The sequence below is a fragment of the Chelon labrosus genome, assembly GCF_963514085.1.
Source record: "Chelon labrosus genome assembly, chromosome: 11".
In the NCBI taxonomy this organism is placed as follows: Eukaryota; Metazoa; Chordata; class Actinopteri; order Mugiliformes; family Mugilidae; genus Chelon; species Chelon labrosus.
In genome coordinates, this window is record NC_140344.1 from 3,842,572 (window position 1) to 3,856,569 (window position 13,998).

The 13,998-nt window shown below is 42.6% G+C and overlaps 1 protein-coding gene across 1 annotated transcript; it reads left to right on the forward strand.

Moving 5' to 3' along the window:
* The first annotated feature begins 227 nt into the window (after positions 1–227).
* On the forward strand, positions 228–10,081 carry LOC311495903 (fibulin-7-like). The gene is made up of 7 exons (XM_084555552.1): positions 228–493; positions 2,979–3,138; positions 3,769–3,939; positions 4,027–4,278; positions 4,605–4,742; positions 4,840–4,975; positions 7,934–10,081. The coding sequence occupies exons 1-7, from the start codon at positions 398–400 to the stop codon at positions 8,292–8,294; spliced, it is 1,314 nt and encodes a 437-aa protein (XP_084411678.1). The 5' UTR covers positions 228–397; the 3' UTR covers positions 8,295–10,081.
* Positions 10,082–13,998: the final 3,917 nt, after the last annotated feature.

The window sequence follows — 13,998 nt, forward strand, 5'->3', positions numbered from 1 at the left end:
AAGTCACATTCCTGAGTTGTAGAGCGAATATGAAATAGTCACCAAAATGTTGCTGCTTTGTTGTAAGGGTGATGATTAAAAGACACCACTGCCAGCTGACTGACTATAATTTGAGTCTATTTCTGGGGATGCTGATGATAAAAAAGCAAGAGCATGTTCCAGATGTGGGTGCCGCTCTCCTCCACCCCCGCCTTCTTTCAGCTCCCGCCTACATAATGTCTAACAGAGAGGTAGGTGGAGGTGGAGGAGGGTTGAGAGTGAGTGACAGAGAAATTTGGCAAGTGCCCTCGAAAAGAAACAGCAGGAGAGGGAATGATTTAGATTTGGAGAAGCCGTGCAGGAGCTGAAGACGCAGAGCTGATCTCCAGACTACTTAGAGTTCATTAGGAGCTGGTTTATGAGGATTAGGATGGAGCTTTTGTCCAGGATGAAGGCTGTCGGGGTCTTTGTGTTGATGATGTCTCTAAATCAGATCTCAGTTTCATCTGCTCAGGTGAGTACAGGTGTCTGCAGAAATGATGACATTTTTCAGACTTTTTTTCCAAATATTTTCTCTCTTGGGTCGCCATAAATACTTCCAATAGAATAAACAGAGAAGGAAAAGCACAGATTTGGACTGGACTGGAACTTTTTATAACTCCTGTCTAACCTGAGGCCATAAACCAGATAAGTCACTTAAGAACAAATGGTTAAGATGACAGGTGAATAATTAATGGTAAAGTAATAACAACAACAATTAATCACAATGCATTTTGCAAATCACTGCAGAAACAGCAAAAGCAACTGCTCTCTTCCTTGGTGTTTAGGTTTCATAGGATGCAATTATCTTTCAGTAAATACAACAACATTTTTATTTATTTCTGAAATAGTGGAACATTTTGTTTCTGGAAAAGAAACTTTTGAGACTTTGCTGCATGGTTAAATAAATGTTAGAAAAAGGTCAGATGACAAAAATCTGATTTGGTAGAAATGATTATCATCTGTCTTACCAGTCAGGGATCATGAGAGCAAAATACTTTTTTTTCAATAAATGTCAGAGCCAGGACTGTTGAAATATAGCACTTACTGTATTTCATATATTGTATGACAGTTTTCATCAGAACAATTGAGTGTATAATGAGGACATAGTTGACTGAAGAGATATTAAAGGCTTTGCCCCTTTAGAGAAGAACATAATGTAGTACTGACCATGGTAAATGAGTTAAGACATTAAAATTTGGCAAACAGATGTTTCTGAAAGGTTTTGTCAGCATGAAATGTTCTGACAAAAAAACAACTTTGCATTTATATAGAAACATGAATAAAGTTTCTTGAATTTTTTTAATTAAAGTGCTAATTAAATTAGAAAACAAATCTGTAAGCAGCCAAAAGTCTCAATCTCAGATTTTCCACTTTCCACTATCATTAAATATTCTTCCCATGACTATTTTTTTTTCTTCTGTCACTGAATAACCAATGCGCATGATGCCCATTTCTGATCAAACCAGCTGTGTTGATGTCTTGTTCTGTGCTTCAGTGTACTCATTTGTAACTGCAGCACAGCATGCAGACCTCAAGTTCACCCTTGTTCCTTTTCATTATGTCATTGTATGTAACAAAACCCCTGCCAACACTGAAACACAAACCCACAGGTTCATTATGTGGCAGCTGTGGTGGTGTGTTTCAGTTGGTAATGTGAGTTCAGCAGTGGCCTCTGATCCAGACTTCACCCCGGTGTTACTGCAGCTTTGAAAAGCTCACTTCTATATATAGACCTCACACCTGAAAAACACTCCAGACAGACTGAGTCTAGAGTCTGGAGCAGACCTTTGCCTCTGCTTAACTGAATGCGTACAGTACACGTAGACTGTGAGTGGACTTCAGTGTTAATTAGGGGTTGAACGACTTGGACGACTTGGACGACTTGGACGACTTGAACGTCGACTAGTTAATGAAGTCACACATAAAAACACTGTAGAAAGTAACGCTTTATCCAACAAAGGTTCAAAAAAGGCAACTGTACAAGTCCAGTTGCCTTTTTTGAAACTTTGTTGGATATACCATGACCTGGATGACTGAGAACCTTCACAGAAAAAATGAATGCGTTACAACAATGAAAACTATATTCTTGACCTGAATACATATTGTAGCATCTCACACAAAGAAAGCTACTGAGGCTTTTCTACAATGTTATCAAAGCTTGAACACGTTTATAGAGCTTGAGCTCTACCATAACGTCCGTCTCTCATGTGGTGCATTAACTGACATCAAGGACACAAAAACACGCTCTACAACCACAGCAACAATGCCAACTAATACAACACAAAACTGAACAAAAACACATGAGCTCATCAATACTGTGCTGCAGATATGTTTAGCTTATAGAAATCGGCACCGTCAACAGCATTTGATAGTATGTCACAGCGTGGTGTAAGATAGGATAATGAAAAAAAAAGCAGTATATCTCCGAATCCTTTTCCGTGTATAGCAGCTAAAGATCAAACTTTAGAAAATGAAATTCACTGGCAAATTGTTGATGTGCAGGCTCCTTCTCTCTGTTAGGTCATTTGTCGAAGTTGCTAATTGGCTGCTGTTGAGAGAATTTGGATTGTTCCTCTACTAGCATTAGTTGGTGCCTTTCTATATGAGTGCGAATTGCAGTACTACATTTGTTGTATATCAGGACTCACTTACATATTTTGCATGTCACGGTAGAATGGGCTTCATCTTTAGTGAAGTATATGCTGCAATGACTGACTGGGTTCCTCATCTGTCTTCTTGGAGGCGTCCATGTTGTTATTGTCACATGATCAGCAACTAGTCGACTTCCTGCTTGAAGCGTCACGGTACAGCAGTAAAGTCGACTAGTTGACTAGTCCGTACAACCCTTATTGTTAATGTACACACAGTAATGCACCTTTAAATTTTAGTTTAATTGTAGGATTTGATGAGGCCAGCAGCAACATCTCTCCACTAACCTTTCCTTGTCCCCCCCACAGGACTGTCCGTCCACTCACGATCTGCTCAACTCGCTGCGACAGGTGGAGAAAATGCTGGCGGTCCATGAGGCGTCGTACGAGCAGGGCCTGCGCTCACTCAAAAAGAAAATTAGTGCTCTGCACAACAGCACCATGGCCATATTTAGAGCAGGCAAAAATGGTGAGGGAAAACACTTACACTATCCTGGTGTAAGTACCCAAAAAATGAGAAGATAGCGAGGGTGAAAAGCTGAGGTAGAAAAACAACATGAAACTCAACAATAAGTCAAAAGGCTCTGTGAGCTGTCTTCCTTCCAGGCATGAGACTGGGAAGTCATTTTGAGGTGGTGCTAATTGTCATTTTCAAATTATATTGTGGACTGCTGTGTGGACTTATTGGCAGCACACTGAAAAGTAGCCTGGAAGCCCAACCAACTTCCCTGCCTACAAATGTCCTTGTGGTGGAATGTTGGTCTGGAGTCGCTCCATTGGGAACTGAGTATGCACCAGAAAAGACCTAGAGAGGAGTTTAAACTCATTGTTGTACTGCAGAAACAATTTGAGTACTTTGAGTACTCTTTGAAAGTACTGCATATGATGAAGTGATGTAGATACAGAAAATAGAGCTGTACACATCAAGTACCAGACAAGACACTAATAGGGAAAGTGTTTGAACCCAAAAGGTGAATAACAAATGACAAATAACAAATAAAATAGCTTTCTGAATGTCTGAAAACAAGTACCAGACCTGTTTTAGATGATGGTCTGAATAATCTGGACAATAACTGAACCTGCCTCTGTCTGCTCCCAGAAACCTGCCCCAAACCAGAACCCCCTGCCCACGGGCGCAGACTGGGCAGAGTTTTTGGTGTCGGCCACGAAGTCCACTTCCTGTGCAAGCCGAACTATGAGCTGATTGGCCCACGGACCCGAGTGTGTCTGGAGTCCCTGAAGTGGAGCGGCCAGCAGCCCATGTGCAGAAGTGAGACATGCGCTCAACCCACTTTAAGGACAGTCCTGACTTAGGTTCACTGTTTTTAATTCTTTTTTTTTTTTTTTTTTTTTTCAGGCCTCAACAGCACCATCAACTCTCTGGCTTCCTTCTCTCCTGCCGCTCCTTCCCTTTCCTCCTCCTCCTTTCCTGCATCTGCTGCTCTGTCAGCCGCCTCCTCCGCAGCATCTTCACCTTTTCCCGACTCTTCTTCATCAACCATTCCCTCCTCTGTCCGACCGTCTCACTGCACGCACTTCCTGGGCTCCACCCGCTGCACCTGTGACGTGGGTTTCACCATATCAGGCCGCGACAACAACATCTGCACTGGTAACAAATATTTATTTTTCTTTATTACGTGCGTTACCAAATGATGATTATATTCCTGATTGGTTAATTATATTCTTGATCATTCATGAAGTCAAAGAAATGTCAAAAAATAGAGTTGCTTAATTTGTCCGTCCATCAAACAAACATACTCACATCTGTGAAGCTTAAACTCCAAAAATGTTTGACACTTTTGCTTGAAAGTAGTCTTAAGAAATTCATCAGTAATAGAAATAGCTGTCCATTTCTTTCCCTTCAATAGACAAGATTGGTTCATCCCATTTATTTTTGGAGCTTGAACTACTTCTGAAGTTCTGTCTGTGTTTCAGATATCGATGAGTGTCATCTGTTTCCTCTGGGTCAGCCCGGCCGCCTCTGCTTCCATCAGTGTGTCAACACACCTGGAAGCTTCCACTGCTTCTGTCCAGCCGGCTACGACCTGACCCTGGACGGCCGCAGCTGCACAGGTCAGGGCCCAGAGCTTGTCCTGTCAGCTCAGAGGGAAATTGTGGAGGTGTGTGGACCTTTGGTTTGTAACGCTCACCTCTGACCTCTTCCGTTCAGACATCGACGAGTGTGAAAACCGGATGAACAACTGCACAGCAGACCAGGTGTGCGTGAACACCTTTGGAGGTTTCCAGTGCGTGACAGTGGAGTGTCCGCACATGAAGAACGCCACGTACATCAAGACGTCACCAATGTAAGAGCATCCTCCTCCACTTCTTCCTCCTGAGAATCTTCACTATCTCCCTGCTCCTCTTCGTCATCCACATCATTCTCCCACACCTCCTCTGGCACAGTGTGACTACACACACACACTTTGCAACACTTTTCAAATGTCAATCCTTCTGTTCACAGCTTTCTTCTGAGCTGTTTGGTAGACTGCAACTCATCCTGATCCAGGGCCATCCAGGGCCATTATTTAAAATGTGCACATTCTCAGAGCCCAGAAAAGAGATATCTATTTGAAGTAGAAATCATCACAGTGTAAAGTGTAAAGTCTATTAGCCAGTGTATGATGTGCGTGTGATGCTGAACGAAACACAGAGGATAGAAAACATTAGTTTATGGACACAGGAAGAAGTTTTCTTCTAGATTAAGCAATGGGTGGCATATTGAAATGGGTGGCATATCCACTTCTTGTAACGTGTAAATGGCCATTGGTCCAAAAAGATTTCCCACAAATCAGCGCAAATAAAACAGCAACAAAATACAAACATACGTAGCACATTTTATGTTATTAGCCATAGACTGAAGAGACATTTCCTCATAATCCAATGCCTCTCTCATTACAAATTGTGTTGGAGAACTGACATAGGGATATGGAAACAAAACTGCATTCAGATTGGGTTTTGTGCATGGCGTGCCTTCTGCATGTGTTCGCAAACCCAAAATCTCTAGGCTCTACTAAACACTTCTTTAGCTACATAACAAACAAAACAAGTAGAGAAACCCATAAACCTCCCACCTCAGAAGACAAAGACTCTGAATGACAGGGACAGCGATAGGGAGAGATTTTAAAAACAATGAGTTTAACCACCGAGTCAACCTCTTCCCCTCTCCACCCATCATTTAGGGTCCCTCCTCTAACAGAAACTGCACTGACTGAGGTTTGGCCCCAGACGAACTGCAGAGTTTTCAGGCTCCAGTCAGCTGATCGGTCAGGAAGAATACAACCGTTTATGGCACTAGATGTGTTTACCAAATCGATTTGAGTTTTGATTTATGCCTACAGCTGAATCCTAATTGCATATTACAGTAATCCAGGGAGGACAGAGTTGTGGTGAGAACACAGTCTCCAGGGAGCATCTCTACCACATGCAGCGTTAGCATTAGGTTGTTGCTTACACTCACTTACCAAAACCTCAGGTACACTTGTGAAAATGAATGCATTCTAAATCCCCCTTCAGGACTAGTGTTCAATTAATGTCAGAAAGAAAGTCAGAAAGGTGGTAGTTCAACAGGGAAGTAATTTTGGAGGATGTAGTTTGTGGTGCTGTTAAACCAGATTGAATTAACACTGAAGTGATTCCGTTACTTAGCGTAACCCACTAGGGCTGTCAGAGTGTATGTAATGGCTTCATTCTGCCAGAGAAGATTTGTTGTTGTCAATGTAGGTTAAAAAGGAAGTTTGGAAGTGTTGTACCCTCATGTCTTGAGTTTAGAGATGGGTGTGAGATCAGAGTACTCAGTGAGTATTCATGGGTCAGAACATGCTGATCGGCACTGCAGCTGGTGTGATCCAATCCAAGATGGTCCCTGCTACTTTACTTTCATCAAATAGCAGTTCCTTAAAAAGCCTGTAGCATGCAGTATAATTTCAGGGATATCAGATTGTGAAAAAACCATTCAGGGATTTGAGCAGATCGCTGTGGGAATAAACAAGCGTGGAGTCTCTGGAGACTACAGAGACTCCAGTGATTTAGTGCTGGCTGTCAGATTCTGTTCAGTTGTAGAAAAGATGTGGTGTGGACGAAAGCGGGGGAAGCTATTTAGACCACTGTGGTTTGCTGAATATTTAAAGGCACGTTTTGACCTCACTCTGACCTCAGACCATTGTATTGTTTTGCTAACTACCATCAAATTAGTTTTATATTGTGTGCAGCATTGATAGGTTGCAGCAAACCACAAGTCTGTTGGATAAATGTATGTATAGTGTACGTATGTATGAGTTGTAGTTATTTCTACTAATTACTCTTTGTTGTAAGCATTTAGGTAGGCACAGTGGCGAGGTGGTTAGCACTGATGCCTCACAGCGAGAAGGTCCCGGGTTTGAGTCCATGGGCCGGCTGGCCTTTCTGTGTAGAGTTTGCATGTTCTCCCTGTGTCTGTGTGGGTTCTCTCCAGGTACTCCGGCTTCCTCCCACTGTCCAAAGACATGCTGGTTAGGTTCATTGGTGATTCTAAATTGGCCGTAGGTGTGAGTGTGAATGGTTGTCTGTCTCTCTGTGTTAGCCCTGCGATAGATTGGAGACCTGTCCAGGGTGTACCCCGCCCTCTCACCCGATGACAGCTGGGATAGGCTCCAGCAGACCCCCGCGACCCTTAACAGGAATAAGCAGTTACAGAAGATGAATGAATGAATGAAAACAAGAGTGAGTCTCTAGGAAGTGTGGGTGGGTCATCAATAACTCTTGGACCTTACTGCATAGACTCTGGCTCCAAAGTCGCAGATGGCACCGCCCAGATCCCGGGGAAACTAGCATCGGTTTGGATCATGTAAGGAAGTGGGGTTGCATTGTCCATATTTATATACAGTCTATGGTTTTATGTCTCATCACGTTATTTATTTATTATCTGCGCAGCTACATCTGGGTTACAAAGTTCATTCCTTCGTGTTTTGAACATTGTCGAATGAGAAAAAAAATCAACCTTAAACCTTGAACCTTGAACATTACCCAACTTTACCTTCTGGCAAACCAGTTATTGGTGTCTGATGTAAAAAAAATCTATCAGTGCATCAACTTTTGAATGTCAGACATACAGAATATACCTTAAATTAACGGTAAGTGTTTGCTGTGCTGTGATAGATTTCCACATTCTAATTTATCTCAGAATGTAGATAGTCAGAGGACCATGGGCCTAATAGGAAGCAATTGATTCAAGTGAAATGAAACTGTAAAATAACCATCTTTTTACCCACTTTGTGTTTCCTCAGACGCTGTGAGAGGAACCCGTGCATGCTGGGAGACAAGGCATGCACTCAAGCACCAAACTCCATCTCCTTCCACTACCTCGCTGTGGTGTCCAACATGACCGCCCCGCGCGTCCTCTTCCGGGTGTCTGCGGCTCGTGTGCTGGGTGATACGCTGCGCTTCGGCCTGGCTGGCGGCCGCGGGCGGGGCCATTTCAGCGTGCAGCGCTCGGGCCGGCAGACGGGCACCCTCCTCTTAGTGACGCCCATCAAGGGCCCGGCCACTCTGGAGGCCGAGGTGGAGATGAGTGAGCTGCAGCGCCACACCCTGCTGGGCCGCTACCTCACCAAGGTCACCCTGTTCGTCTCTCCGTACGTGTTTTAGAGGGGTACATTGAGAGGTGGGTGGGGTCATAAAGTTCATCAGGGTCAACCGTTGCGTTCAATTCTAAAAAAAATTCTAACTGAAATCATCTGCTTTACTGAGTAAGATTGTAGATATAGATAAACAATAAGTTTAACTATTATTGAAATGAGAATCTTAATCTGCACAGAGAGAAGCACACCACACTTCATCAAATATGATAACTGGTTAGTGCACTTGGTTATTTGCATTTGCATTATTCAAGTAGGTACATAGGTAGTTACAAAATTATCTAGGTTAGATAGTTTCGTTAAGAAACATGCACGGTCAGCTGCAATAGCTTCCTGCTCACTGTCAACAATGCTTGCAGTTGGTCAGTGCTGCAAATTCATGCAGAAATATGAATCTCTTTGCTGATATGAACCACCTCATTTAGTTCAGTTCAAAAGGTCTGTGTATTTCTTTTACTTTAGTAGTGGTAACACAACATTCACATTCTGAAATACAATACAGGATGTAAATCGCTTCGCTGTTCTAATGGCTATCAGTTTGTAGGCACGCATCAGTAAGCAAACGCAACACTGTTCATACTGATTCAGACTATTCTTCATTTGACTGGTCCCAGCTGTTAGACTCAGGTTAGTCCCAAGCTGTCTTTGTGATCTTTTGAGGAAGGAAGCCCATCGACTCAGTCAGTGTCAGTGGACTGAGAACCCGTTTAGTTTGAAGTTTTGTTGATAGATATTTCCTTGTTCGTGTACTGAACACCACTCCAGCGGCACAGAAGCAGTTCAATTGTTGCTAAACGTATCCATGCCACCAAGCTAGCAGAATTAACAAAGTCAACCAGAGGGTGTACCATGATATGATTTCTGTGCATAATAAATGAAAGCACATGGCCTACGACATTATATGATAAGGTGTTTCTGACATTAAAGTGAATACAAAGATGAAGTGATCTCTGACTGCACAGAGGAAGACCTTTAAGGGCAGGATGAAGAACCTCACTGCAAGTCTTTCTGGGGTTACAGAAGGGAGGGAAGGGTGGTAGGGGTGTCAAACCACTAAGTGTTTTTGTCTTCTTTGTAGGTGTCTTACTGTATGTTTTGAACTTCTTCTGGATGAACTGTATGAATTCTGTATACCATGTAGGTTCAGGTAGACTGAAGATATTTAGTTTAAGAAGCACAGTATTAAAGTGCTTCTTCCACTGGTCAATAAAACTGGCATTTTAAATCTTATATTTGAATCGCAGAAAGAGTAACAGTGTGGCTGATGTGTCAACAAGTCAAAAGGATAACTGAAACAGAGTTTGAGTCTAAAGCCAGGGTCATAGTTGCACCAGTCTTTAAGAATATTGCTCCATCTCCCATTCATTTGAATTAAAGCCTGTACAAGTAATGCCTTCCAGACGTGCCTGTTCTGCAGTGCTTCCGCTGACGCAGGGAAAGTTCACGGACCAAAGTTTAAACTTTCACCAAAGCTAGATCAAAGTTCACCTTTGTTCAACTTTGGCCTGGAGTTTTCACACTGTGCCCTTTGTGGTTATTTGTGCCTCTAATGCATTATTATGTGTTATATGCTGTTTTTTTCTATTGTCCAAAATGGGCAAATCTTTTTTTATTTTTCAACAATATATATTATTTGTCTAAGTCTATGTGTAAGCCCTTATATTTCCTGTTACTGTGTTAAAAATGAAAGATTTTTGCAGATTTGTCATACATACATGTACTTTGTATTCTAACCACCAGTATATTGCTTAAGGTACTTTATTCCATGTACACACAAAATAAATGTGTTCCTCCCGACACTGTGTTATTTGCTAGTTGTCTTGTCTGTTCGCTTAGAGGCTTTTGGATGTTTTGAGACGTTCAAGTGTTAAATTGTAGTTTTACACAGTGGGAACTGAGTTCAACATGTTTTGGTATGTCGGACTGAAGAATTTGACAGAGGTCTGTCAGACAGCCTGAAGCCTCCAGAGACCAGACAGAACACACACAGCGCAGACCCACAGTCATGTATGTTTGCACTGCACGTCTGTAGCTACATTCTCCCACATGTACAGGACGAAAAGTCCACAGAGAGCCAAACACAGATATGAGGTCCGCTCTTCTCACACAGAATTGAACCGGATCTGTAAAGATTCTTTGTGAGGGATTACAGCAAATTTTACTATAATTATGATCAGTTTAACTAGCATCATCCTGCATCAGCTAGCATCACTTTGCCCGACAAACATGGCACAGTTATGCCTGACTAAAGCCTGGAGGACTTCTACTGAAACACCAAATCAGTCAGTCTTTCTATCAGGGAGGTCCACTGGTTCCTACAGAAGACATACATCTCACAAATATACTGTACAACTCTTGCAGTGTTTCTGTCAAAACTCCCTTTAACAGGAAGAAAGCTTGAGCAGAACCAGCTCATATGGAGGGACCCATCTGCCTAAGGCCAGCCGGGTAGAGACAGAAAAGAAAGAGAAGAGATTAGAGTAGGAGAACAGAGCAGCAGGACTAATGAGATAAACAAACCTGTCATACATGTAGAATTTAATCATGATACAATAAAGAAATGGCTGATGCATGTTATAAATAAGAGGATAGTAACTAGTAGTAGTACACCAAGCATGAGTAGTAATAGAGAAGAAATTAGATAAGAAATTAGAGGAAGAAAGTAGAGGACATGTGCTCAGTGCATCATCCCCCAGCAGTCTAGGCCTATAGCAGCATAACTAAGGGATGGTTTAGTCCAGCCCTAACTATAAGCTTGATCAAAAAGGAAAGTCTTCAGCCTGACCTTAAAAGTAGAGAGGGTGTCTACCTCCAAAACCCAAACTGGGAGCTGGTTCCACAGGAGAGGAGCCTGATAGCTGAAGACTCTACATCCCATTCTACTTTTTGAAGCTCTGTGAACCACAAGTAGGCCTGCACTTTGACATTGAAGTTGGGATGATATGGTACAATGAGGTCTTTAAGATAAGATGGAGCTAGGCCTTTAAGGGCCTTGTATGTAAGGAGGTGGATTTTAAATTCTGTTCTAGATTTTAAAGGGAGCCAATGAAGAGAAGCTAAAACTGGAGTAATATGATCTCTCTAAAGTTGTTCCATATACTACGAGCATTTAACTGTTGTATCTCTGAGCAGCATTAGACAATTAGTAGATGAGTGTTCAAAAATGAATGTGATAATGTGCAAATAGCTCCATGATGAGTCTGCTTGGAGCATTGTAGTGTTTCTGGAGATCGCTGCTCATTCTTCGAGCTTCACACATCTCAGAATTTAAATCACAATCAGTGCAGATCCCTAATGTAATATTAGCAAAAGCTATAATAACTAGCACAGCATCCAGGACCCCAACTGAGACTGCTTCACCAGTGAAAAAATAAGCCCAGCAGGAATCGTTTTTCCTGTACATTCTTCTCTCTCCACTTCTATTTTACAGGTTTAACTAGCACAATAAAGAGCTCAAAGCAAAGAGGAAGAACGAAACGAATGGCGACAAGGTGACCTGAGTCAAAGCGTGTTCCCAATCAGCCCCAAAGACGTTTGAGCAAAACCCAGAGGACAAGCATTCAACTGAATGCCAGAGGTTTGTAGCAAAACTAGGGATAGAGGAATACGTATTGCAGAGGTCACCAACTCCAGACAGAGAGAAGAAGACAGGAGGGCCAAGACTGAGGCCAAGACATGCTAGCATGTTTGAAATTACAAATGAAGTTACTCGGAGACCGGAGGAAGTGCAGAATATCTCACGTGAGTTTTTGGTTTCACTCCAAATGCTGACACCTTGCAGAGTAGAGAAAGTGTTCTGAAGGTTTCATAGAGATGCTCTAGGAATGCCCTGCAAAAAAAAGGGTAGTCAGAGCATGGCCAGCAGCACCTTACACACACTGACATTTCACACAAAGCTAAGAATATACCATATGCTCTAACATGCCATTCCTAGAGTCCAGCTGGCTGGCAAAAAACTGTGACGGGGGGAGAGTGTGGCGAGGGAACGGGTCTTTCTGAGTTTGTTGCCTCACGCTGGGACGCTGGCTGTGAAGGTGTGGGCGTGCGGAGACGTCTGGACTTCACTTGAAGCAGCACTGCCGTGAATGTGGGGGTAGAGAAATGTACGGGCGTATGTTTTGAGAGGTGGCCTCTCTAACGTGCACACATGCCCTCACACGAATGGGAACATAAACGTGGTACTGACACATTCACACAGTCGTGATAGCAGAGCATCTCAACTGTGCCACTGCTGGGCAGCTCTGCTACTACAGAGGGTTTTCTCTTGCCACCATCGTCTTAGCGCTTGCTCTGGGGGTTTCAGGCTGGGTTTTGTAAAGCATCTTGAGACAGTTTGAATTTTTAATTACACTATATAAATAAAATTGGAGTCCATGTTGTGTCCAAGTGACAGCAGACACTTAACTCTTGCCTTTATGAACATTGTGATAACCATGCAGAGGTATATCTCCTGTGTGATTTACTTCATTACTAGGAGAATCAACATGTGGTTAATTAAAATCAATTAATCAGTTAATCAGTTAATTAAAAGACTAATAATCCATTACAGATAATGTTCATGGACTTTGAGCTGCACCTTATCAAGGTTGGATCACACTGTGGCTGAAATGCCCATTCCTGCTGCTGACCTCCAAGATTTACTGGCAAATACAGACACTAGGAGAGTGGACTCTGTTTCAGAAGCACAGCGTGGAATCACATGCGGAACCATCAGGTGTCTGGCTTGAATACTGCTGCTAGTGATGAAGTTTTTGGTCGTGATTAAAAACAGGAATGGTGCTCACTCATTTTCATACCAGATGTAAAAATAACAAAACCACAGGCTGCACAAAGGGAGCAAGACCGAAATCACTAAAACAATGGGGGGTTGTAATATAAAGTGCGCTCTGTGTGATTTGTGGTTAACAGGCTCAAACGTGAAAACCACAGACAAAGCCTTCTATTTATTCAGAGGAAATGATTTTTCTGTTTCTGTCTCTAAAGGAAGTGATGATTGCCTATATTCATTGTTGTATTGTTAGATGAGGGTGTACCCACAACTGTATTACCGTAAATACCAGGATGTTGTGGTTCTCCCTGGAGAGTTCCAGTCAGATAATGACGTTGAATGTTACTTGGTTTTTAAGGATTTTCAGATCTGCAGACACCCAGCTCCACTTGAAAACGAAACAGATAACAGAGCTGAAATATTCACAGATACGACCTAAACTTGCTAAGTCAGCTCCCTTGGCTACACCCTTCGTCTTCATCTTCTCCCGCTCATCCGGGTTCGGGTCACAGAGTCAGCAGCCTCATCAGGGAACTCCAGACAGCCCTCTCCCCAGCCACTTCCTCCGGAGGCATCCCCAGGCGTTCCCGGGCCAGGCGAGAGATACAATCCCTCCATCGTGTGTAACGATGTCTAACTCCTCTCGACGTGGAGGAGCAGCATCTCAATACTCTCACTTTCTATCTTTGTAGCGTTCCAGCTCCTAAACCACTGAAGATGCAAAGTAACTCTTCATAACATGAGTTAAAGAAAAAAACTAATAGATTACTATTATTATTATTTCAGGCCGAAACACATTCCTTTTACAAACTGTAGAACAAGATACGTCGGCTTAGAAAGGGGTCACATTAAGTGGATCCCATTTCTTTGCAACATAAGGCTACTGTGAATATTATATACTAGACAACATGTTCATGATTGTAGACGATTCCTTTGCAGCATTACA

Excerpts from the sequence above, each read along its gene's own strand:
- LOC311495903 (XM_084555552.1), top strand. The coding sequence starts at position 398 with ATGAGGATTAGGATGGAGCTTTTGTCCAGGATGAAGGCTGTCGGGGTC. Across the intron at positions 494-2,978 it reads TCTCAGTTTCATCTGCTCAG|GACTGTCCGTCCACTCACGA; the intron begins GTGAGTACAGGT and ends TCCCCCCCACAG. Across the intron at positions 4,743-4,839 it reads GGACGGCCGCAGCTGCACAG|ACATCGACGAGTGTGAAAAC; the intron begins GTCAGGGCCCAG and ends TCTTCCGTTCAG.